The following is a 26,997-nucleotide window of genomic DNA, read 5'->3' on the forward strand; positions in this document are numbered from 1 at the left end:
ATAATATATGTAGCGGGCACCTTCTCCTTCACTCCTCCTCAGAAGGTGATGAGCACAGGGCAAAATAGATGACAACTATGTTACTGCTAAGATTTGCTTGTTCAAAATGTCCCTATAAGCTTTAATTTGGATGGCACAAATTGCATCTCATGATACAGAGCCTTTAGAGTTTGGAACAGGAAGGAGATTGTTGAATTATATATCTCAGTTTATGTTAAATCTTTAACCACATTGCTTTACAGGCCCTTGGGCCAGTGAAAGGATTATATAAATAGGCGCCGTTGACCATTCACTGTAGGAGAGGCCGGTGTATGCAAGAGTATGAATCTATATTGTATCAGTCTATTAGTATTGTGGAGATGTACATAGACAGATGCTCAATCGGCAGACTTACAGTCAGAACTCTTTTGATTTAATAGCTCTCTGAGAGTAGCTGATAGTGTGCCCGTGTGCGTGGCGACTTGCACGGTATTATCGTGGATTAATTACTGGCTACGGCAATGCCACTCATAAAATGTTTTCAGACGCTTGGGTACTTTTTGAACTGGTTAAGAAAACTGTGACATGACATTTGTTCAATTCTCTGATGTGGTGCTGGTGTATTATTTATGTAGAGGGATTAGGTCCAGGATTGTACAGTTAGCTCCCAATTATTGTTTATCCAATAACAGCTCCCTGAAATTCCAAAGAGCAATCTGTGTCCCATCATTTGTTTGTTTTCTGGGTATTCAGAGGTTAAGGACATGGATACAGCAAAGTAAATTAATTTTACCAGCGAATGCTGGTTTTGGGAACTGATTTGTTTGATTTTGTTGGATGGATCTCCGTTATGAAATTCTCTGCTGGTGGAATTGTCAGATTCTGAAGTTAAGTGAATTAACTACTTGTGGTGTGGGGTTAAGAATATGGGGATAAGTCAATAAGTAAACTACAGACTGAGCTTGTGTTCAATACCATAATATATGAAAAATGTACAAGATAAACTCAAAATAATTTTTTCTCTGCCTCCTTGGCCATTTTCAATATGTTGTGAAGCCGCTTGTCCATTTAACTCTCGGGTTTCTCTGACATTGCGACGCAGCTTTGCTGTAAATTGAATTGGGGTCTATGTGGGGGTGGGATTCATTAAGCTTCGATACGGAAAATCAGAGCTCAGTAGGTGTTAGCTGCCATTCAAGTTAACTTTTTATTGATTAAACTTCTTATATCACTTATAGGTACTTTGTGAGTCTTCCCTAATTTCCTTGTTTCTCCTCTTTCCTCTCCTAAACAAATGTACAGTCTGTTATAGTGTATGCAATTAATAATGATAGAAAACAGTTTGTGATAATGTGCAAAAAAAAATGTATGCTACATCATTAGCTATTTAAGTATGACAATGATTTGTTGAACTAAAAGAAAATATATTTTGAAACCCTACCAGGGAACATTTTAACGTTTTTATATAGCACTGTCAGGATAAGTAGAATTATACTGGCATAATGAATCTCTGCCGCAAACAGCTAAACACTAGTTTGAGGATACACGAAGCACAGAGACTGCGGGTTATTTTTGCTGAAAACGGCCTGAACGGCTGCTTGCACGGGTGTATGTATATATTCACAGCTTTATTTGTATAGCACCCAGTGTACTAAGCGCTTGACAAAAAAGAAACAATATAACACAGGCCATTAGAATTCAACAAACAAAATCAAGAAAGGAAATCCCTGCTCCAGAAAGCTTACAATCTAAATGGGAGACTTACAGAGAGGGAGTAAGTGCAGTATATGGCAATGCTTGGTCATGATGGTTGGTAAGCACGGGTGTGGATTAGTAGCAATGATTCTATGGCCAGGGGTGCACAAACTTTCCCCCCTGCGCACCCCTGCCTGCTCTCCTTACCAGATCGCGTGCCCTCCTCTTTGCTTGTGTTCGGCGTTTATAACGCCGTGGGGTCCTGTGTCCCCACTTCATCATTTGATGCTGCATTGCCATGGCGATGTGTCGCCGAAGACCAGGTAGGAGACATTGCAGAGGCCTGACGCAATACCCAGGCAATTCATTTAAATGTCTTGGGGAAGAGCGCAAGGCCTCTGCAACCGCTGCGTCCCCCTAAAAATCTTACAGCCCCCCACTTTGAACACCCCTGGTCTATGCTATTGAAATGCTTCCTTTAAAAGGAAGGGAGAGAATGTGCTTGGTGGATACCAAGTGTGAGGGAATTCTACAGCTATGGGAAAGTGAGGGGGAAAAGGTTTTAAGGCGATGGAGAACAGTAGAAGTGGAAGGGTTTCAACAGAAACAGTTATGGGTAGAGCTCAGGAGACAAACACAGACAGACCGAGAGATCAAAGCTGATATATAGGAAGGAGCAGTTGAGTGGAGAACCTTGAAGGTAAGAAGGAGAACTTTGTAGGTGATGCAAGGCCGGGAGAGGGATTTAAAGAGGAGACGAGCAGAGATTGTTCTGTGAGAAAATGAAATTATTCTAGCAGCAGAATTTTGGATAGATTGGAAAGCAGAAGTTGCAAGTCAGGGAGTCCGGTTAGCAGTATGTTACAATAAGCCAAACAGGAGAAGATAAGGGCATGCATTAGAACTTTAGCAGTAGATTGACAGAGGAAAGGGTGGATCTTGGCAGATACAGCATAAGCTTCAAAGTGACCTATCCAATATTTAGAGAATATTGCACCTTGTTCAAAGTTGGTACTTCAACATAGTGCCATTAGCACTAGCCCATATCTTCTTTCAAACACTGGTGTCTATTGGTTGGAGTTTTTTTAATTCTGGGCAGGGGTTGGAAAACAGTCAGTTGTTATGTGGTGATACCATTACTCTTGTATGGTTATACTGTTGATGTTTGTATTTGATGTTTCTTTAAAAAAAAAAGAGAGAGAAAATAATGAAGGAAAGACTTTGATGTCTAACATGTTCGAGGTGGGCATTTCAAGGTGTGTTCTTGCCTTTATCACAGCTGCTGTTGGGGGGTAAGTGTGATTTAACCTTGCCAGACGGGGACTCTGTGGTATGGAAAAGCGCTGTGGTGGCTGGGGATAGAGAGTGGGCAGGGCTCATTTGTGTGTGATTCCCTTGGGCCCATACTCACTAAATGGCTGGGCCGGTGAGTGGTGGGTCTTGCGCCCATGATTTGGGTACCATCAGCCTGTACCCGGGGTTTCAGCACACTGACAGGGTTGGCACGTATCGGGTTACATAAAAGCTGCAACCTTTATACCTCCATACCTTCGTTGTGTGGTTATTTATTTATATGTAACTTTATGGTAATGTGCAAGCGGGGAGGGAGGGGGAACTTCCTCGCAGGCTCCAAGGTCATGAATATTCTGTGTTTAACGATATAAACTATGCTCTTTAAAAATAAAAATACATTTTTTTTTGTATATGGCTTGAATGGGGGGCACCCAATGAGTAGCATAGCTTCTTCCTTAATACCAGCACAGGATCAGGAAATATTCAATTTAGGCGAATTGAAAACGTAAAATGGCTCCAGTTGGGAAGCTCTCTGTGACTGACTCAGTGTATTGCAATAAAGTATGTTGTAAAATAGGGATTCCTGGGGCTTCAGGGAACCACGGACCAGCTCTGGGAGACTCCCTGTTCAGGTAACACTTTAAAAAAGTGTGGACGGCCTCTTTGTTACATATAATCATTATATGGTCTTTGCCCTTAAACCTGCAATTACCAAAGTTATAAGAAGCTTACACGGTTTCTGTCTGTAACTAAATGTTTTCTGTGTAAAAGAAAAAATACAGCTTTTACAGGACCTTCACAGGCACAAAGGCATTAGTATTGGGCTGGACTGTGTTTTAACTTTGCTTGTATTACATCTTAATGACCTGGACAGTTTTAAAGTGGCTATGCCAGCTACTCAGTCAGTTGCCAAGTGTTTAGCAATGTTTTGCTGATCTTAACCTTGGAAAATCATTCTCTGGTATTTAATGAGTTGCAGAGGTTAAACTCACCTGTATTCTGCCTGGCTGCTACCTACTTCGCCTAATATCTTGCTTAGATTATATTATGGCATCCTACAAAATCATTTTCTTTTAAGGGTGCTTTTTTTATTTAGGGACCACAGTAAGAACTAAGCCAAATCAAAGTGTTTGAAAAGTTGGCACTGCTGCATTAAGGATAAGATACACAATGCAAGGTTTATCCTATTCCTATCAACATTTCGGAGTTTTCTACTTTTATGTAAATCTCTAATGCAAGGTGACTGTGCATTCGACTGCTACTAATGTAACTCGGATTTTTAAGTACCTCAACTCCCAAACCTCCAAACGGCTCTGAACTTGGTTGTTACCCTCATTATTAAAACATTCCCATAGCATGCTGGAAATGCTTGTTTCCCATGCTCGCTGTTAGAGAGGTTAGCAGGTTAAACACATATGCTGGTCTAATTTATATTTGTACTTTCCTCCATTGCGTATCATTGGAATAGACAACAAGTTGTCTTGGATTCTATTTGCGAGGTACAGGAGAGACTCCAGGAGATGTTTGTGTACTTTTTTTTTCATCTATAGTAAATGTTATTAATTTTACATCATTATTTTTGATATTTTTACCGAAACGGCTCATTATTTGTAGATAAAGTATAATGAATAATTACACGAGGAGGTAATAGAGCAATGCATCTCATTAAAACGAGTTCCCACCAGAAATCTTAAATATATTACATGCTTCAGTGGCTTGTTTTGAACCACACTTTAGATATAAACAGCATGCAACATAAATAGCAGTATACAACTGTGCACAACAGCAATTAATCGTCTGCCTTCTGAATGAAACCTCTATGAGGCTAAAGGGGAAATCAAAGGACTTGCTTGGCTTTTGATTGCTGTTAGGGCTCTCAATGCCTCACAATCTGAGACATTCATAGTATGAATATCACCTTCTAGTCTGTGTAGCACTAGCCAAGGTTGGCGCCTTTAAATCACAAACTGTAAAAGGGGCCTTTCATCCCTTGTTGATACCTTTTTTAAAAAAAAGATATATCTTCATTTTCTAAGGCGAAACCATTTGGAAAACAGATCCAACGTGTTTCCTAAAAGTAGGTTATGTTGCCACACCACCAGTTAAATTTCCTTTGGTAATTTTTGAAGGCATGACTGAAACCGAATCAAAAAGGCCGCCTTTTCATTTATTCTGACTGAGGTTCACAAACATATGCAGGTCTCTTTGATTTTTCCCATCTTCAGCTATAACAGCTGTAATTTTAAGGCTCTGCATCTTGTCCATTTACCTAAATGAAGTGTATCCAGAGGAAGACGAAAGTATCTTGTCAAATGGCCTGGATCCTATAAACTTCGCGTTTTAATTAATGCACTAAATTATTATTACTTTAAAAAAAGATTTATATGTATTTGTGCGTGGAATGACTCAATATGAAAACCCTTTTAGCAGAGATATCCTTTCCCTCTGTGTTATTATGTGCCAGTAACGTAGCATGAAACATGGCATGTCTTTTGCCTTATGACCCGAGATTGTATTACTCTGGAGAATCAAATAAATGACAATTAATCATTTAAATACAATTTAGCAGGTTCAAGTACTATAGTACTGGCACCTGCAATGGAAGCAGATTTTTATTTTATAGTATTGCTAGTGTTTATTCAAGAAGCTATAAAGATGTCATTAACAATCACTCTCTACTGGCTGTGTGTTTGCAGGTCTCATTGTCCGAGACGTGAGCATTGAGATTTCCCGGCAGCAAGTGGAGGAGCTCTTTGGACCAGAAGACTACTGGTGCCAATGTGTGGCCTGGAGCTCCGCAGGCACCACCAAAAGCAGAAAGGCATATGTTCGGATAGCATGTGAGTATTTTTAAACTGGAGTAATCTTGCATTTTCCCATTATCTTCATTACTCTCACTGTTTGATAGCTGCATTCTATTGTTACCATCATTAGGATGTTGCCACCTTAATTCTGCCAGACCGCACCATTGTACACTTAACTTCTCTGCCTTCAATTACTTCATGGGATCATCAAACTGTTGATTATTTGCCTTATTAGATTTTAAATGGATAGTGCTTATAGACATACAGCTTCATTAGAAGTCTTAACTATAAGCAATCAAATGAATAATGCAACAACAATGAGAAGAGAAGAGGTCCTAGTGCTATACTACCCTCACATGTAACTGATATCTTCTGGTCCTATGGAAATGTGTACTGACAAGAACTCCAGAGTACAAAACATTTCTAGATTTTATTTTGTAAATAATGTTTTTGCGTGCATAAACTTATTCTATACTGAGCATTGCTAGAAGGTAGGCTTATGTTAAAATTAGAGGACCAGAATAGTTTTGGACCTCTTATTGCCAATGTGCAAAGGGGTTTGCATGCTGTATAATGAGTTGCTTCACACAGTGTAGTACTTAATGCCAATGTACATAACTTGTGGACAGCATTATACTACAAAGCAAGTTTGTGTTTTAGAAACTAACACCTTGTAAGATATGTATTTATTTTTGCTTCTGGTCACAGCATCCTGACCACTTTTCAAAGAAGGTCTTCTTATTTCCAATGTTGACATATCATATTCCAAATATTTTCTTTGAGGCCAGAATACTAGTTCATTTTCAATTCGTGGATTCTGAGGAACATTTTGCAGCTGTTTATATCCATCCTCTTAAACATGTCTTCTGCTCCTGGAATCCCTTTGTACAATACTCCTTTAGAATTGGTTGGCCACTTACTCGGTTACTTTAAGCAGAGTGAGTAGATGCCAACATTATCACATACCGCAGGGGTGTGCAAAGTGGGTAGCTTGGGGCGTGAGATTTTCTGGGGGGCATAGCTGTTACAGAGGCCCCCGTGCTTACCCGAAGGCATTTAAAATAAATGCCGGGAATCGCGCGAGTCCTCTGTAGCACTTAACTCACCTTGAGTTCCAGCGACGCGTCACCATGGCAACGGCATCATTTGACGCCGGAGCCGTGCGGCGGGGGGGCCTGACCCGGGGGAGAGAGGAGACAAGGGCGCATGAGGGAAACTTTGTGCACCCCTGACATACAATGCAAAGATATTCATGTTATGAATACACATATAGTACACCTTAAAGCAGTAGTTCGTGCTACTCATGTTTTTTTTTTTTAATTACCTGCCAGTCCCAGAGAACAATCTCTTTTTCCCTGAACTGTGGTTCGTCCCTTCTTCAGGGCAAAGAACGTTGGAGTTTTAACCACCACTCTGAGGTCAGCATCACAGCAGCCAATCAGAAGCCACAATGTCATTGGGTGATGATGTACTGGCTTTCTATTTGTGTGACTCGAAAGCCATATTTGTCCTTTTTGTGTGTCAGAAGTCGTCTCAGGAACATCTTTTCTATTTACAAAAACCTATCTGCTGTAATGTTCACTTGTGCAAGTGCTCTATCTACGGCATCTATTTGGTTAACTAAGGCATTTTCTAAAACGTATAGTTCAGTGCTTTAGCAAATGATTATATGTTTATTTCAAGAGGCAGATTCACTGCAAGTAAAATAAACATTTTGTTGGAAAAACCATAAAAATACCCTTGAAGCATTTACAATGCAATTTCTGTTTTCAGGTGCATTAAAAACACATTTCTCCTCCCCTCATCCTATAACATTCAGCCCTGTTACCACTTTCAGGAAGTTACAGAAAGTAAACAAAAAGTCGCCCCACTGTGATCGAGTTTTCCAATGAAAACAAGGTACAGAAAAAATTAAAATGGATTCAATACACATAAACATGGGGATTTATCTGGGCTATAAAATATTAAGGCCAAGATAAACTGCTGTTTTAGCAGCTTTATTGCATAACATAGCAGTGTTTTATTACTTATGTTTTTTGGCACTTTGCCAGTGAACACTTAACAGATGGTCATCTTACTAGCAAGTTCAAGAAAAGGTTGCAATGCATTGTAGGTGCAGACAGCACCAGAACAATAAAAGGTGCTACATTTCATTGACTTTTATTTATTTATTTTTATAACTAACTCAGAATGATTTTTTTGAATGTTGTGTTTTTTTACAGCTTTAATATATGAGAACAAATGTATCCATAAGATTGAAAGCTTTTTTCATTATTTTTTTTGCAACATACAAAGAAATACTTTGTTTATATACCCATTTAGTCCCGTTAACATATGTCCATTTATGAAATCTTAAAATATATACATTTTCAGTTTTTTTAATTCTGAATGAAAGTTTAATATTCTAATTTTAATGCCCTTTGGATACAGTCATTTGTATTTACACTGTACCTTTGTGTAAATGCTTGCAGGTAGCTGAAGACCTGAAGGGATTTATGCATAAAAAGTGTTTCTGCCACAAAGCTGGAGTACAAAATGATGCAAAAAAAAAAAAAAGCACATATTTCCAGAGGGGAAAAAAATCCATCAAAAATATGGGATTATATTCTTTGATAAATCTTGTGCTGTTTTTAGCCACCAGTGTATCCTGTCTATCTCTACCACAATCCTTAATGTTACGTTGCATTTAAATAAATAAGGGAGGCATTATGCTGCAAAATAAGGAACCTGTTATTGAATAGTGACTACAAATAGTGCCTGTAGTACTAGAGTTTAACCAACAAACAAAATAATCTGTTAAAATTATGTGTCTGGAAATACTGTAGGTTACTTTATGTGTTAATGACAGATAAGGACCACCTGTCCCATCTCGTCTGCCAATTTTATACAGCTCCCATTTTCTCATGTACAGCAAAGCTTGGTGACCTCCCTGCTGCTGCCACGCGAGGTCGCTGCACTGAATCATTAATACTGCGAGGGGTTCCATTCTGAAGCATAGAGTCCCCCCATATGCTCCATCGTGGCAGACACTGTCCTTGGCGCTGCAGACTTTTGTTTGTTCGGCAGTGGGGACAGTAAGTTTTGCTACATCTGTGGATATTTACTTCCCACGTTATTTAATGCTTTATGCTGCATAAACCAGTTAGAAATGTTTTTTTTTTTGTGTATCCAGAGATATACACGGCACAACTTCTGCTCATTAGCAAAAACAATTACGTAGCCAGCAGAAGGTGACATCATTTATTTTCTCCTAGTATACAGTCTGTGCAGAACGGGTCTTTATTGTAGAACGCCAACTATTCTTCATTTTTAATAAGTGCAAAAAAATGAAGACTAATCTGATCTAAAACGGGGCAGTTCTATTCACAGCAGTTCCCAACCGATAATGGCACAAGTCTGCGCTTCATGTACTTCAGCGTGATGGCATAATTAGCACGCTCTATCATACTCAGGAAAACTTTTTCTTTTCCCTTACTGATCACCAGCTATTTTGTTGTGCAGGATTAAAAAAAAATGATTTCACCCTCCAGAGAACCAGTACTATAGTCCATTAAAACAAAAAAAAATGTAGTGAAGATCTCTGTTCATTGAGCATGTAATAGAATTAACCGAGGAGTAATTTGAATGTGTGAAAAATGTGTCTGCTGCAGAAGATGCTTATATTTATTTAATAGGAGGTCAGCCACATGCCATGAAATACCTCTCTAGCCATTTTTAACCCACACAGAGGCTTTATTGTCCTCATTTGAAATTCTATTTAATAATTATGAGGAAAGGGATATATTTTCAAGTCATATTGTGGACAAGGAAAATTCTATTTTGATTTTAGTGTTTATTATGTGTGTTATCTCAACCCTTTCACTGTCAGGGGATCCTGTAACATATCGCTTTGTAATATTTTGCTTGCCTTTATGACATTGAAAGTGTTGCATTCCCTTTTTATAGATGCTTGTGAGGTTACACACATGACAAATTCCAGATATACTTTTTTATTTTTGCATGTTCCAGTAATACATGCACTCCTGGCTTGTAAATCGTACAGGTTTTGTGTTACCAAAAATTAAAGAGGAATATAACTAACAAAGAAGCTATTGATCTACAAAATAATGCAGAAACGTTATAGGATTATAAAATACACACATTTTGTGAGGTGCATCTGACCAGATGCAAAAACGACCTGCAATATCTCTACCTAAGGTTTTTGTAATATTATTCAATCCACGGGGACATTTTTCCTTTTATCATTAAAGATCCTTAAGGGCATTATTCAAACTCTCTGGGCTGCAAACTTGGTGCAAACATTAAAAAAAAAAATACATGAAAAAGACATTTCCATGTAACAGTACCTCTAACAAAAACTAGATTTATTGATCACTGGCCATGTTATCGTATAAACACAATATACATAATTTCCTGCAAATTTTTATTATTGTTCATTTTGTAATATTGTATCCAGGGAGTGTCACAATTAAGTTACGTGCTATAGAACTGCATTTATATTGCTCTGATAAATGGAAATGATAATTTCTATATAATAAATGTAAGCCTGTACCTCAAATTCCATATTACCCCATTTATTACACTCTTTATTTGTATTTATTTATTAAATGTTTTATAGTAATACATTGAGAGTACATATACAAAACACACAAACATCACACATACCCAACTGGGGGATACTCTACATTCCTAGTTGCAGGAACCCTTTGCAGAGATTTCCCCTGTTCTCTCTTCTTGCCCAGTGCCTACAGGACTGGTTTCATGCCTGAGACCAGCACCGGAGTGGACACTGCAGTTTCTCCCTGTCGCAGCATCACCTCTGGTACTCTCTGTAGGCTCTGTCTGCTAGGGGTCTCCCTCCCCACATTTTTATACACTTAAAACATAATATTGCAACATACAGGGCCAGGTGCGGCATACATGCCCAGGCCCTGATTGGTGGGTAGAACTGCAACATAACATTTGCAACATAAAAGAATACAGGGAAGGTCGCATACCAAGTTTCAACAATTCGCCTGCAAATATATTAACCCCTGATTCCTGAGGTGCTGGAACAAGCAAAGACATGCAAATATACATAACATATAATACAATACCAATGTATTACTGACAGGTAGGGGTAATGGCAGACTTAACCTATATTAACAGCAGCCATATTTACTCCTACCATCACAGTGATCTGAATGATTCTCAGTTGCAAGTTACAGGTCAGAGGGTCCTCATGAATCAGACATGTAGCAGCAGCCAGCTACATTGGTTGTCTGATAATCTTTCAGTGCAATTCAGCACCTGCAGTATTAATACTTGCTGTCTGGATCAAACAGCTGGAGCTTTCGACTCCCTACAGTAAGTCAGATTTTTTAACTGTTATAGCAGTAACTTCCAAATGAATGCCAGTTGGATCTTGTACTCTGTCTGGGAAGGAAACTGTATTCTAATTTCGGCTATTTGCAATAGGTTTTAAAGTTTAAAAGTTGGCAAACATTTTTGTATGTAATTAAATTGTGTTTATACTGTAGGTGTCATCTGCATGTGGAATTAAATCCTATCACAACCAGTTTAGCTACTTACAGACATCAACCGCAGATTATAAATCACTTTCAATTCCAGCAAATACAGCTTTTAAATTCTAAGTGAAAGTTGTAGAGCCAAAATAGCAGGTTCAAATGAGAGGAGAGACAAATAAATCCATCTTTCTTTTTTATTCATTATTAAACTGCACCAAAATGGTTGACATGCTGCCTTGAAGTGCAAAATATAAGTAATGGTATTTAGGGGAAAGGGCATCTCGAGGGGCTGCTGTTGTGTCCAGTCTTCTGAAGCAACTACAGTATTTCCGAAGCACGGAGAAACAAGTATTGTAGAAATTAATAATATCGGTCAGTGATACTTAACGCGTTTCTTTTATTTGCTTCTATCTATAACGTATTTATTAATTGTAACACACAGTTTGTGCTGCTCATTTCCCAGTGTTCTAGACTTGCCACGTACTGTCCCGGCAAGCTTTATCCTAAAGCTTGCCAGGAGCATAGCGGGCTAGCCGCGGGTCTGTTCTCCGTTTAAAAACGGAGTTTCCCGCGCGGCGGCCGCTTCAATAGATAAGCGCTAATGGCGATAACTATTGAAAGCGCTGTTTTTAAACTGCGGGGGCAGCCGCATTAGATTCAGCCCGGCCGCATCAGTAAACTGCTTGAGTGTCGATTTTATCTATTTTATTCATGTGTGACTTCTTAAAATTGACCCCAAACACGATGTCCTACACTATTAATACGTTTATTCTCATCAATCCATTACCAAGACTCAGACTTTTCTTTCCTTATATGATGGCATATGATTAGAAATGTTTACCATCTATATATCTGTATCTACAGCGTATGCATTACCAGTTTCTGTGTATAAAAATGTCTTGCTTTTTTAAATCATTCTCTCTTTTATGTGATGCACAAGAAATAAAAGTAAAGAGAAATCCACAAAGTCTCTCATTTAGAGACGTATCTTTTTTTGAATTAAAAAATGAATCGCCATCACTTTGCATGTATATTTTTCTTCAGTCTAAGATGTCATTGTTTTAGACGTATAGGATGTACATTAGGTTTTCGTCTGACAAGTGTTCTTTTTTTCAAGACGATCTCCAGACTATTATATAGTAGTCAACCTTACACTAACTCTGCCTAGAAGGCAATTGGTTTGCCTCTTATCACATTGCTTAGAAATGATCAAATATGTCCTACATTTTAACCTACACAGAAAGTGAATCCCTGCGCTTCTCCCTTTGGGATAGCAATCAATGGGGAATATAAATATATGTACAGTATGGTGTAAATACCTATAAGAAAAAAGGAGACTTTTGGTATACATCCTTTGATCAAATAATGCCAAGCCTGCTAACCACGTCAAGGTAAGTCTCATTACCTTGACGTGGTTAGCAGGCTTGGCATTATTTGATCAAAGGATGTATACCAAAAGTCTCCTTTTTTCTTATAGGTATTTACACCATACTGTACATATATTTATATTCCCCATTGATTGCTATCCCAAAGGGAGAAGCGCAAGGATTCACTTTCTGTTTTGCACATTTGTATGGCCATTTCCTTCACTAGCTGCATGCTCTTTACATGGAGAAGCGCAGTGATTATATGTTTGTTTTAATTTAACCTACACAGCTGCATAAAAATATACAAGAGGCCTGAAGAATAATTTACCATCTTAAAGTATAATGTAGCTCTGCTACTCAGATGCTGAAGTACTAAAAAAAATTAACAAATTCCCAATCCATGTTAAATCTACCTTTTGGTACTAAGAAAAGGTTTCCGCAAGTATGTTAAAAAGGATTGTCCTTTGACTAAGATCACTTCCCTATAAAGTTGCAGACATTGGATCAAATCCAGCATAAGCTTGACTGCACTTCACTCAGGTCACTTTTTGACTCCAGGTACTAGGACAATGACCAGGCAGATTAATCAAGCTCTGGTACAGGGCATAACACCCAGGTCCTGTGTTAACACATTGACTTAAATGGCAGTAAACTCCATATAGGGGTATGATATCCTGCAATGCACCTCCCCCATTGCATCCTGAACTACATCAGATTCCTTGTTTTATATAAATCCATGGGTGGATTACATAGAAAATCAATCCTCAACTTGAATGCATTGGTAGCTATATATATCTCCAATTGAAACACAGAGACAATAAGCAGCCCCAGATCTATGAAAAATGAATAATGGCCCATATTTACAAGTCGGTCGTCCACCATAAAACACTTTGGTAGCCAATTGAAAGCCACAGTACCATCTCCTGATGACTCTATGGCCACATTTTTTGTACCCTATTTCCTCGATTGTACGACGCCATTGATTCTAAGATGCACCCTTGATCTAATTAAAACAAATTGGGAAAAATATCCCACTATATTAAATGTTCAGATTTTTTTTTTTTTTAATCTAGCAGGGTCATTAACCTATGGGGAGAGAGGGGCAGCCACAGAATGGGGAGAGAGAGGCAGCCACAGAATGGGGAGAGAGGGGCAGCCAGAGAATGGGGAGAGAGAGGCAGCCACAGAATGGGGAGAGAGAGGCAGCCACAGAATGGGGAGAGAGAGGCAGCCACAGAATGGGGAGAGAGAGGCAGCCACAGAATGGCAGAGAGAGGCAGACACAGAATGGGCAGAGAGAGGCAGACACAGAATGGGGAGAGAGAGGCAGCCACAGAATGGGGAGAGAGAGGCAGCCACAGAATGGGCAGAGAGAGGCAGCCACAGAATGGGGAGAGAGAGGCAGCCACAGAATGGGGAGAGAGAGGCAGCCACAGAATGGGCAGAGAGAGGCAGCCACAGAATGGGGAGAGAGGCAGACACAGAATGGGCAGAGAGAGGCAGACACAGAATGGGGAGAGAGGCAGACACAGAATGGGCAGAGAGAGGCAGACACAGAATGGGGAGAGAGACAGACACAGAATGGGGAGAGAGACAGACACAGAATGGGCAGCGAGAGGCAGACACAGAATGGGGAGAGAGCAGCAGATTATTTATTATTATTTATAAAATATTTTACCAGGAAGTAATACATTGAGAGTTACCTCTCGTTTTCTAGTATGTCCTGGGCACAGAGTTAAGACAAATAATACATGTTTACAAATACAGTTACATAATGAGCAGGGTATACATTATATACAAGACATTGCATGCACAGTTAAAGATAATTTGTATTATGGGCGTATGAAACAGTTACAGACCACATTAAAATGTGTGACAGCCTTAGATTTGAAAGAACTTAGACTGGTGGTGGATGTGAGAGTCTCTGGTAGGTTGTTCCAGTTTTGGGGTGCACGGTAAGAGAAAGAGGAGCGGCCGGATACTTTGTTGAGCCTTGGGGAGAGGGAGAGAATGGAGGTAAGGGGGGGGGGAGATAATGGAGGGAAGGGGAGGAGGGAGAGAATGGAGGGAAGAGGGGGAAGGGGGAGGGAGAGAATGGAGGGAAGGGGGGGAGGGAGAGAATGGAGGGAAGGGGGAGGGAGTGAATGAAGGGAAGGGGGGGAGGGAGAGAATGGAGGGACACACACACCCAGAGAAACACACAGACACAGACACCACAGGCACAGAGAGAGACACACACAGACACAGAGAGAGAAAAGGAGAGAGACGCACACACAGACCCAGAGAGAGACACAGACAGACACACACACACAGAGACATAGCTACCACTGCAGTTCACATGAGGATTTTGGGGGGCGGGGGGGGCTTCTGGGCAATGTGAAGTTCCCTGGCAGGCATCTCCAATCTCTCTGCATGCCATGGATGGGGTGGGATCGTAGTCATGCTGTTTCTGCAGACTTTGAAAATCTTCGGCTGACATCTCCAGCAGCGCCCCCTAGCAGATTTTTTTTTGTTTTGTTTTTAGTACATCGATTCTAAGGCTGTGGCCCCCGCTGCTTGTGCTGCACGCGCGTCAGCGCGGCCGGCGGCGTGTGCAGCCGAGTCCCCCAGTCTGCAGAGAGCTGCAGAGGGAAAGACAGTGGGGGCGTGATGGGGGAGAGATGGGGGCGCGGCCGTGACGTCACCTGGCAGATTCGCCCTCATTGGCTGAACCACCAGGGTAGTAGCCTAGCGCTCTGTCATCCGTGGCCAGCTCAATTTTCAGGTATCACTGAAAAACTCGGTGCGCCGCGCCCCGCCTCCCGCAGCGGTCCCGGCCCCATTGAGGTGCGGCTCTTGTCCCTGCAGTGTCCACCACAGCGGGTGCTCAGTAGCCAGCAGGGACCGGGCTAAAGACGCATCCCTATTTCAGACATGTGAAAATGGGAAAAAAGGTGCATCTTAGAATTAAGGAAATACGGTATTTCCAGAGAAATTACAAATAATGTAAGGTCCATTTACCGGCAATCGGGGACTGGGAGTACCCAGAGCTGTGTACACCGCAAGGGAGCTCCACAAAACCGCATGGTTCTACCGAAGTTAAAAATAAATAAATAAAAGAGACCCAAGTTTTGGTGGCAGAAGTCAGGTTGGTAAAAAGTCCATTATTTTCTGACCAGTCTGGTGCTGTTTATTGCACAAATTGGGCAATCAGGAGAATTTCTTAAACAACCCTCATTAAGAGTGAAACCGGAAAAAATATAAAGGAGAAATATGAAAGTAATTTTCTGACATTTTTTTTCTCTAGATTTAAGGAAGACTTTTGAACAGGAACCTCTTGGGAAGGAAGTGTCACTGGAACAAGAAGTTCTTCTTCAGTGTCGCCCACCTGAAGGAATCCCGGGAGCTGAGGTGGGTAGCAAGTGTTCATGCTTGTGCTAATTGGTGGTTATTGATAAAGTGAATTATGGTGAGCCATGATGAATGTGTGGTAATGGATGCCTAACTACTGGGTTTCTGGTACAGTAGATTGGTTGAGATTTGATTCATTACTTCACAGCTAATTAGTAGGAACCACGGGGTAGATGCTGTATGTTACTTATTTATCATTTTCTTTAACACGTTTTACATATAGGGCCATAGCAAACAGGCTGGATAGGATTTCAGTGCAGGTCTGAAATATCATTCAGTCATAATATCAAGTATTCTAAATGTGTTTGGAAATGTAAAAATGACATATACCTCAGGAGTTTAATCACATAAAAGGAATAAGTATATCGCACAAAAGATAGGCATTTTTGGTAATCTGGTAAAGGAGTTCCAAAGTCTGATCACAGAAACAAATAATGCATTGTCCTTACATCTCCCTGTTTTTTTTTTTTTTTTAGTTATCTGTAATTGATTCATCTTGAAATTGCATTCTATCTGATTGATGTAAAAAAAATTACTGTAAACTGCCACTGCTGTTATTTTGTTTGCCAGCTAAATGTCTTATTTTGCCTGTTAAAATAAAATACAACAAGGTCTTTGCTCTCAATAAAATAGGCAAAATCACTTTTCAAAGAGCTCAGATTAGATGAGAATGTAAGAAAAATACCCAACAGCGGCTTACTGAAATGTACTGTAGGGACAGTTCTTTTTTTCATCCAATCTTATCCTGTTTTTTTTTTTATTCCTAATGTTTTCGACTGAGCCTTTGCATTTTATGCAGCGAGTCATCTTCACAACAGCTGTAATGTTAATCTCTGCTGTATTCTGATCTTATCTTTTCATTTCTCAACATAGAGCAACATGCTCACCTGTTGTAAGGAATGACGATAATAATTTTGCTATATTATTGAGAATTCACAACACTTTGCGACATATTTATTGCCGATGCTTAGATCTGTGTGTACACACACATTATGTGTGTCCCAAGTGTGAACCTTGGCAGGCGCGGGGTTACAGATTAACCTCTTCAAGAATAAAAGGTGCATGTGAGATCCCAACGTGTTCAATTTTTTTTAGCCCACTCTAGCATTGGAATAATTAAACAGGAAAGTGTCACAAAATGCAAAATTAAACAGGAAAATAATGAGTTTGTAAAAAAAAAAAATAAGAGCTAGGTAATTGGTGTGAGAATTAGTCATTTACTGTATATTGCTTTGTTAATTTACCATAAACACCTTAATGCTATTGTGCATATTTAATAAGTGTGCCTAGTGGGTACTGTAGCTACTTTCGAGAACTACATTTTAATTATTTGGGATAAGTAACCAAATACTTTCCATTAACCTGCAGGGTTACTTTCAAAATCCACATGTATTCCAATTTACACCACCAACAGGTACTGTATAATAAAGGTGATCCCAATTTAAAATGTGTATACTGTTACTTTATGTAGCAGAAAATACCTGAAACCCAATATTCCAATTTCCCGTTGCTTTAAATGAAGCAACAACTGAAAGAGCATTTCTTGTAGTGTAATTATAATTGGCCAGCTATGCTCTGATCGCAATATAAGGGAAGAGCAGGTGGCCGGCGAGCTTCAGAGGGCATCTCAAGAAGATGAAGATGTAAAGACTTTGTGTAAAGAGGTGATGATTGTTCCTTTTAATACTTCACAACATACTAGAGCACTTTGTTAGGAAGCCTAGAATTCATGATTGCCAGCTATTTCACTTTGAATTGCATTTGTACCAGGGCTTAGAGAAGGCCCCAATTAACACTTGGCAAGCTAAGAAATGCATGCACATTTGACGTTCAAAAGAGCTATTCTAATTTTTTTTATTTATTGTTTTACTATTGAAGTCATGCAGAAGATCAAACATCCAGATTTGAGAGCAGCTTAATAATTCTTCTTTGTAGAGTATTTTCAATTCTATTAACGGCACAAAGACCAGAACACTAATGAATATGAATACCTTAATGTGATGCGATATTAGTGCCATTTGCTAAGGCTAGTAAGATAATGAAAAGAAGTGAAAAGACGACATGTAACTTGGTGGGTTGAATGATTACATGGTCATTTTAATATCTCAGTGAATGTTTTCTTTAAGTCGTCTTTTATTAGAAGGGTGATCTTTCTCTAACGATCTGTTACTAGGTTTCGTGAGAAAGTCTATAGCTTCTCCTACTTAGGGACTTAGGGCCTCATGCAGTAAGGCCCGATAAGGCTTTTTCGGCATTTTATAGCCATTTTTTTCCTTCCTGATTCAGTAAGCGCCGATAAGTGGGAATTATCGGCAACTTTTCCTCCCGATAAGAACTTATCGGGAGACGGCTGCCGATAAGCCACTTATCGGCACTTTTTGAACCCGGCTGAATTCAGGAAGCCCCGATCAGCTTTTCGGTGCTGATCGGCACTCCAGATTGGAGATTTTATGGCCAATCTGTCCCGCCAACTAAAGTTGGCAACTTGCTGGAGGAGAAGCATCGGCCGGGGCGACACTTAGAAAAAATCAGCCCTTTTTCCTGCCTGTGATTGATGCCGGGGGTCTCCGGAGCTGATACCCGCAACGGAGCCCCCCGGCATGCATCCGAGGCAGGAAAAATGCATTTAAAGGCCACTTCATTACCTTAGCGGCTAACCGCTAAGGCAATGAAGGGGTTAACCCACCGTGCCATCTTTATTGTGGCTAGCAGGGGTGGGTGAAGGGGGTATTTGGCCCTGGGTGTGAGTTTAGGACTTGCGGGGGGCTTTCGGGGGCACTTAACCCCTTCACGACCGTAGCGGTTAATACCGCTACGGTCATGAAGGGGTTAAGGCCTCCCGCTACCCACCCGCAAGCCCTAAACAACCACCGTTGGGGCTATTACCTCCTTCACCCACCCCCACTACCCACAATAATAAAAAATACAAACACCAGCCCCACACTAACTAAATAAATAAATATATATATATATATATATATATATATATATATATATATATGACCCCAACAACACCTATACCCCCCTAACATACAGTATAGTAATGGGCACAATGACTATTATCCACAAATGGATAATAGTGCAGTTGTCCATTTAAAATACATACACAACAATAAATACATTAAATACATATAGTACTCACCACCCATGTCCGGCTGCCACGATGAAGGCCATCCTCATCTTCCTCCTGCCCATGCCCCATACGCTTCTGCAAAACAGACTCAAGAATTAAAACATCCAATGTAATGTCCCCTAACCCCTTAATCACCATAGCGGTTATTAACCGCTACAGTCATTAAGGGGTTAACCCACCATCACCCACATACCCTCCCCCACTAACCCCCCCAACCACCCTCACCCACTACCCACAGGGGAGTCCTACCAAATACCCTTGGGGCCAATACCCCCTCCCCCAGCACATACAGTACAATAATGTGCCAAATAACTATTATCCACATAGGGATAATACATTATTTGGCCATTATTAAACACATTACATACCGAAATAAAATAAAGAAAATTCTACTAACCTCATCAATAAGAAGGCTCCGTCGCCAGCATCATCCGTTGCCAAAATAATAAATAGGCAATACATCTCAATTACATTAACATACCAATGAACCCCTTAATCACCTTATCGGGTACTAACCTCAAAGGTAATTAAGGGGTGAAGCCATCCTGCAATGGCAACACCACTTATGCATAACATCCTCAATGAATTAAAAAGCAATTTCCTAACCAAATCTCATTTAATCATTCAATCTGAAGGCTCAAATGCCACTTAAAACATTGCTTTTACAGTGTATACATGTAGCATAACATGTAAACTACATGTACACGCTGCAAATCAATGTTAACAATACAGTAATCCAACTCAAATAGCCTGACATCACAAAAAGTATATTATGTCAGCAAATAAAGTCACCATCAATGAATTAACACACATGAATTACATCCCTAAACAATTAAAATACCATCCATCCCAATTACACAATTAACTATAGCTATCGTAACAGAGAACAACTTCAAAACATACAAAAAAGGACACCAACAATTACAATATACTATAGCAAGCCTCTCCATAACCTACAGTACAGCATACAGCCCAAAACTTACATCTCTCTAATAATAAAATACATTTAACACACATCTATGCATAGCAGCATAGCCACAATGATTTACAATACAGAAAATCAAGCTTTAAAAACACTATCATTTCTTACCCTCTATGTATATATCTCTCTAGACGTACATACATACATACATACAGTGGCAAGAAATGATATGCATAAAAAAAAAATGAAGACATGAAAAAGCAAAAAAAAACACAGTTACATTAAATACATTTCTTTATTTAACTTACCATTACTTGCCCCCACCGACTCCCGTTGATCAGCTTACTCACGAACCAATCCACGAACAGGAACCCATAAAATAAAAAACCATAAAATAATAAACATTAAAATAATAAAACACGACAATCCAGGGGTCTTCTAGTTGTAATCCATCTTCATCTGTATTCTTCTGCTTTCTTCCGGGGTCTTCTTGCCGTCCGGTGCCACGCCCTGGTCTTCTTTCTTCAGAGGAGGTCCTTCCTCCTCGGCGTCTGGCTTCAAAATGAGACGACATAGGTTTTTAAAGGCCTATGACGTCACATTTTCGTCATATGGTTCCCACGGCCCTAATTGGGCCGTGAAAACCATGTGTTTTGGCCGATGTAAAAAAAAATGATGACGTCACTTAAAGGCAATGACAGCACAGCCAATCAGAATGGTTTTGCTGCAATTGCCTTTAAGATGACGTCATGAAAAGACACATGGCCGGACTCACATGGTACGGCAGCCAATCAGAGCGTGGGAAGTCTATCCCTACTCTGATTGGTTCAACTACCATGTGACAGAGGCTTGGGGGAGAAAGGATGTGACGTCATCGAAAGCCTCTGTCACATGGTACTTTAATAATATTGTGCGGAAGCAGGGGGCCCCCTGAGCTGAACTGCATTAATTTGTGTCTCAGAGACCCCCTGCTTCCTGAATTACAGGCCCCGGTTTGGGGCATCGGTTACAGTGTCGCCACCATATTTATAGCGGGCACGTCGCGAATGGGACGCTATAAAGATGGCGGCGACACTGCCACCCGATGACACATTCCGTGGCCTGTAACTTGGGAAGCAGGGGGTACCTGGTCCACAAAGTGATGCGGTTCAGCTCGGGGGACCCCCGCTCACAGTACAGTATTATTAAATAAATATTAATGCTGCTTCGCTACCGTAGCAGATACCCTGTAAGGTAAGGAACGAGTCTTTATTGATGTGTGTGTTTTACTCATAGTGTAGATGTGCAGAGGGTCTCCGGAGCTGAAGCGTTTTTGTTTTAGGTCCAGGGACCCCCTGCTTCCCGAGATACAGGCCCCTTTATGGGGTGCCGGTATCCCTCTGCTTTGTTTACAGGCCGCGGTCACGTGATCGGGACCTTTAAATGCAGAGGGATACCGGCACCTCATAAAGGGGCCTGTATCTCGGGAAGCAGGGGGTCCCCCGACCTGAAACCAATGCGGTTCAACTCCGGAGACCCCCTGCACATGTACACTTTGAATAAAAGTTGTTTAAAAATACTTTATTTGTTGCCGATGTTTGCGTTGAGAGAGCGGCTTGTCTCTCTCTGCTGCAAACATCTATCGGCAGACAAGGCCTATCGGAAGGCTTATCGGGAGCCAGCCTGTATCGGCACAGGCTCATCGGCAGCTTTGTTTTCGCAGTGCTTAGACAGGGATCGGAAGGATTCGGCCCTTACTGAATACTGCGAGGGCAAATCGCCAAAAAAACGCCGATCCCCCACCTATCCGCCACACTTGGCGAAAAGATTTTATCGGGCCTTACTGCATGAGGCCCTTAGTCTATATTGTCCGAAGTGGCCGATCGAGATGTTTTAGTCCAGATTTCACCTTTGAAGTCAATATTCCATAAAGACACACATTTGGATGAGGAAAGATTACAGTGTAGGCTTGTAATGGCTTTGAACAGGAGAGTTCTGATGTGATATATTGCAATATAACATAACTATCTTATAACTAAATCCTGTGCAAAGCCTTTCATATTTTGAGTAATGCTCTGTACAGTATGTTGTGATGGCACTCTGAGCACCTCCTCATTTCCTTAGTGCGACCTACATCCACTCTTGCCTCTAATTACATTTTCCTTGTAACTACCAATGAGAACTAGGGAACACACACACTAAGGGCCATAGTTTCTTAGCAGTCTTCCAGCACTAGAAGGCACCTTGCTAGAAGTCACTGGGATTTGAGGCCTAATTCCAGCCTGAGTCTGCATTGTCCTTTTGATCTGGCCTATCTCATGCAAGAACAGCACTCACAGGGTCAGTGTTAACACGTGGAGGCTTCTAAAATAGGATGTTGAAAGGTGTATTAAGGAGTTAGACTTGTATATGTACCTGTGTGCCATGTTTGCGACGCTTGCAAATAATGTGCTTCTATTATTTGCCTGAAGTTAAATTGCTTACCACCTGCTTTTCCTTGGTCATCTTTCTGCTCAAGCGAACATTTCATAGTGAGGAGCAACTCTTTGATCCCCCCAACAAATAAGAATGTTTGGTCTATTAAATAATTGTGAAAATGAAGGTTAAAAACAAAGCTTAATGTTCACGATATGGTTATATAGCACATTCAATTAATATTATTGATTCTATTTTTAAATATTTACATTTCTGTGTTTTCAGGTTAATAATTCAAGTTGCATTATACCAAACAGAATGATTATATTTGTTCTGTAATTATGACTATTTTAATTCATGAACGAGCATGTCAAGCATATTAAAAAGAAAGCAGTACCACTAAAAAGATTAACATCTTGAAACAGGAGTGTCTTTTCATGGTTATTTTATGTTTGATACAACTAATATGTGACTGTGTGATGTAATATTTTGGTAATATAATTGTGGGACACCCCACTATAAGTCCTGCCCATGTTATTATGGCCTAGTTAGTTGTGGAAGGAGTGCAAAAGGACTGCATTATTTCTGCAGTTCTAGTAATCCAATTACTCCGTCCCTCAAAGCCATGTATGTATATTCTTTTAGCATCCATCTGTAAAAGACAACGAGATTCAGCTATGTATTAAACACTGTAAACCTTATTGAATTCTCATTAAGATCACACTCCATTAGACTGACTTATCTAATTTGCTTTGAAACACCTATGACCAATCTGTTTAGCAACGTTTTTACTGATAACATATTGTGGACTCTCTGTTGTTCACATGTAGCAATGTGCCCTAAAGGCTTTTGTGTTGTAAGAAGTAAGTAAGACCTAGGATAGCTATTCATAGTAGGCCCTGCAGATGACAACCAGTGGTACCCAACTCATCTTTCCTCTTTATGAATGATGTTCATTCAACCAAGTGACATCGCCAGAGTTGGATGGATATCAGCAAAAACCTTTAAACCAAGAAAAACACTTATACGTAAAATGTGCTTAAAATACACTGTCAACCAGTAAAGACATCAAGCTTTATAATTACTCAAAGCACCCACACTCATGATCCTCAGAGGAATTCAGTTTATTATATCGTGTAATCACTTTAAATATTTCATTGCCATTTATCATCATAATTTATTTTTTAAATACACGCCTCCACTTAAGGGGGCATCACAATACTTTACAGTCAGTTTGAGAACAACTCAAATTAAATACAATTATTTTGTTACACAAGAGTCTGACAGAAAAAGCCAGAGTTATAATAATACATGATATTACATTCAATTTACAGACATTTCATGGGTAGTTAGAGATATGATTATGGTCATATGTAACATTTAGAGACGAGAGTAAATTGTGTTAGAAGTAGGTAGGATAGGCCTGCACTGTATTGTTAGAGGAGGCCCTCTCTCAAGGAGCTTACAATCTATAAGGCTGGGTAAGTTGAAACATTGAGTACAGGGGATGAGAGGACTGATGGGTTTCAGATTGCAATAAAACAGCTGTAACATTACCAAACAGCAGCAAACAGCAACAAATGGTGACACTCTGGCTTACGCCTTTGGGGCAACTCTGGTATTTTGTCCCAGAGATTCTGCTGTAGAAATGAAAACAGCATTATGGCAACACACACAGTATCTCACGTCATACATGCAGGGGAGGGGGGGGAGCTGATGAGCTTCAGGTGGTTGTTGAAGTGGCTCTTGTTCTCATGCTATTAACCTTCGCCCCCGTTGGCTTGGTGGACAAAGGCAGTGAAGGCACATTGAGGAGCATCTCTAAGGCTGAGTCCCCGCTGGCGCTGAGCGCGCTTATGCTTGGAAAGCGCTCTAAGCATGAGCGCCGGGTGTCCTGCATGTATGCGCGCGTGGGGGGGGGGCATTGCGGGTAGTTGAGCATGATGAAAAGTATAATTTTTTGGTTTACCTAAGCACCGAGCGCGTATGCCCATGCACGAGCACGCGCACAGTGTGAGCGGGGACTTAAATATATCTATATATGTAAGTAACCGCCGCAAGCGCCGCCCACTCAGCGCTAGCAGGGACGCAGCCTTAGGGAGACGCCGTTGTGGCGACTCATTTTCATCTACTTTTCTCTTGCCCATTTAACAGGTTTAAGGCAACTTCGTATTTACCCAATTCTTTAAATAAGAGAGAAAATATACCAACTCTGTTTATCTTGTGGAATTTCTTCACAATCAATGTTTTTATTCAAAATGTGTATATTAAATGTAACAGTGTTTCCCCCACCCAATCGCAGACAGGGGCCATTACAGGGTGTATGGTGCATATACCTGCTGGTAACAGGAGGGCTGAGGCGTCTGCCGATGGTAGTGGGGACACAGGAACAGGCTTCTGGGGTTCATACCCCACATATCTCTTTAGCAGTGTAGCGCCTCCATCTACCGTAGGCTCCAGGAACTGAAGATGATCTCCCGTGGTAGAACTTATTACCTCTCCCCCCAGTAAGGTCACGCACCAGGCAGGAGGTATATTGCAAACAGGAACGGGTTTATCACTATACTCTGCAGTAACAGGAACAAGACAAGCTCCCTCAGGATTCACTGGATGATGGTCCCTGGACTGCCACTACAGGCCAAGGGCACCAGCAGCCATCCTAGCTCTTCCCCACCTCCCTAGTGGAGGCAGAGGTATGGTCCACACTCACTCTCCCCCAGAGGGAAGAGCACATGGGAAGGCCCCAATCTCAGTCTCCCAGTGGTGTGACCTGCCTTTTTCAGAGGGGAAGGAATACACCTAACTTTAGGGTGGTCCTGCCCTTAAGTACAGCCAGGAGACGGGCACCCCATTGTCCCAGCTACAACAGGAAGTACCACCCTCTGCTGTCACTCAAGTGCAGTACCATAGGAAGGGGGAACCCCCATACCAACAACTGGCAACCTGATAGTTCCAGGGTTTACTGCCAGCCCTAGGGCAGAATAGTAGCCTTACCCAGCCATGGCTACATAAAGAAAGTACATCCTAACAAAAAATAAAGCTAGGTGCTGCCCAGAAATATTAAATACTGCCTGTATCTATGGCCATTGAGTTATAAACTATTATAAACTAATATGTACTCTGTGCCTTTCTTTTTTTCTTTATCTCTGAGAAGTTCCCGTACAATTTGATGTGTTAAATGTAAATATAAGCAATAAACATCTATCTTGCTCAGGATAAAATCCTGTCCTCTTCACAGTGCTTGAGGAAAAACAATTGGACAGCAGGAGTGTACTTTGCTTGTAGTACTTTTTATTAGCAATGTAAAATGCCACTGGCAGATGGAAACTCCTCCAACCCCACAGCATCAGGTGGCTCTTCAATCTAATTGATTATTAATATGACTGCTGTTAGCTTTGTTTCAACAACTTATGCTTTTCTCCAGTTATCAGCCTTCTAATTGGAACTTCTGCTTTATATCCCCTAAAGGCAATGATTCTTAACTGTGTAGGTGGGAAAAAGAGTATGCATTAATTTGGTACCTGACTTAATCAGCGAAAGCCTGTTATTTTATTAAAAGTATCAGTGATAATCATTAAGAGAAAAAGCTTTAGAAATATACTGCTTTTGCTCAAACCTGTGTAGCCCTCTCTCCCCCCCCCCCCCTAAGTGAGATTGGGGTGGGTGGTGTATCTCAGCGGTGCGCAAAGTGGGAGGCGCGACCCCCAGGGGGGGCGGGAGATTGTGCTGGGGGGGCGCGGGCAGTTGCAGAGGCCCCGCGCTCTTCCCCCAGGCATTTAAATTAAATGCCGGGGGATCGCGTGAGGCCCCTGCAACTGTTTACTTACCGGGATTCAGCCGTCTGTGTTGCGTCACCATGGCAATGCGGCGTCAATAGACGCCGCGGCACCATGTGACCTGACGTCACACGCCCACGCAGCATCATCTGACGCGGCTGAAGGAAGGCAGGGGGGCGCGAGAGCCGGGGCAGAGAGACAGGGGGGCGCAGCACAAAAAGTTTGCGCTCCCCTGGTGTATCTGACTACTTCTCATTGTGGTGCGATACCTATTTGGCAACCAGGAGAGCTGAGCTTCCGCCACCGGGAACCTGGGGTATGTGTATTATGAGTAACCCTGTACTCGGTGCAGCGCCTCCACCTGCGATGGTTCCCAGCAAAGCGGGAATTGTTCCTCGCAGGACACATACGAATAACCAGCACACCATTTGTATAATAACCAACACCTTTACTTGTGCAAACATGAACTATATAACAGCAACAGAATAATGGGTGTCCCTCTAATAGGAGACACTAATTAAGGCGTCTCACAGGACGCTCCCCCCTACACCGGGTGATTCCACCCCGTGTCCAATGACCCCCACACAATGTCCCGCACTCTTTCAGAGAGAGGATATGTGTGACTGCGCAGTCACTAGAAACTAATAAGGTCGTTGGTGCACTTGTTGAAAAAGGGGTTACCTGCCGAGCACTCCAGTGCTCGGGCCTGCAATGGAGCTTCGCAAAGGATCCGATGA

General features: G+C 41.1%; 1 protein-coding gene across 4 annotated transcripts in view; it reads left to right on the top strand.

Annotated features, from left to right (window-relative positions):
• UNC5C (unc-5 netrin receptor C) overlaps positions 1-26,997 on the top strand; it is a 345,827-nt gene that overhangs the window by 246,158 nt on the left and 72,672 nt on the right. For all 4 annotated transcript variants that reach the window (XM_075609721.1, XM_075609751.1, XM_075609741.1 and 1 more), the window contains 2 exons: positions 5,664-5,807; positions 15,932-16,035. In XM_075609721.1, coding sequence (XP_075465836.1) covers positions 5,664-5,807; positions 15,932-16,035 — 248 coding nt within the window. The remainder of the gene's footprint in view (positions 1-5,663; positions 5,808-15,931; positions 16,036-26,997) is intronic.

The sequence above is a fragment of the Ascaphus truei genome, chromosome 1 (genome assembly GCF_040206685.1).
Source record: "Ascaphus truei isolate aAscTru1 chromosome 1, aAscTru1.hap1, whole genome shotgun sequence".
NCBI classification, from domain to species: domain Eukaryota; kingdom Metazoa; phylum Chordata; class Amphibia; order Anura; family Ascaphidae; genus Ascaphus; species Ascaphus truei.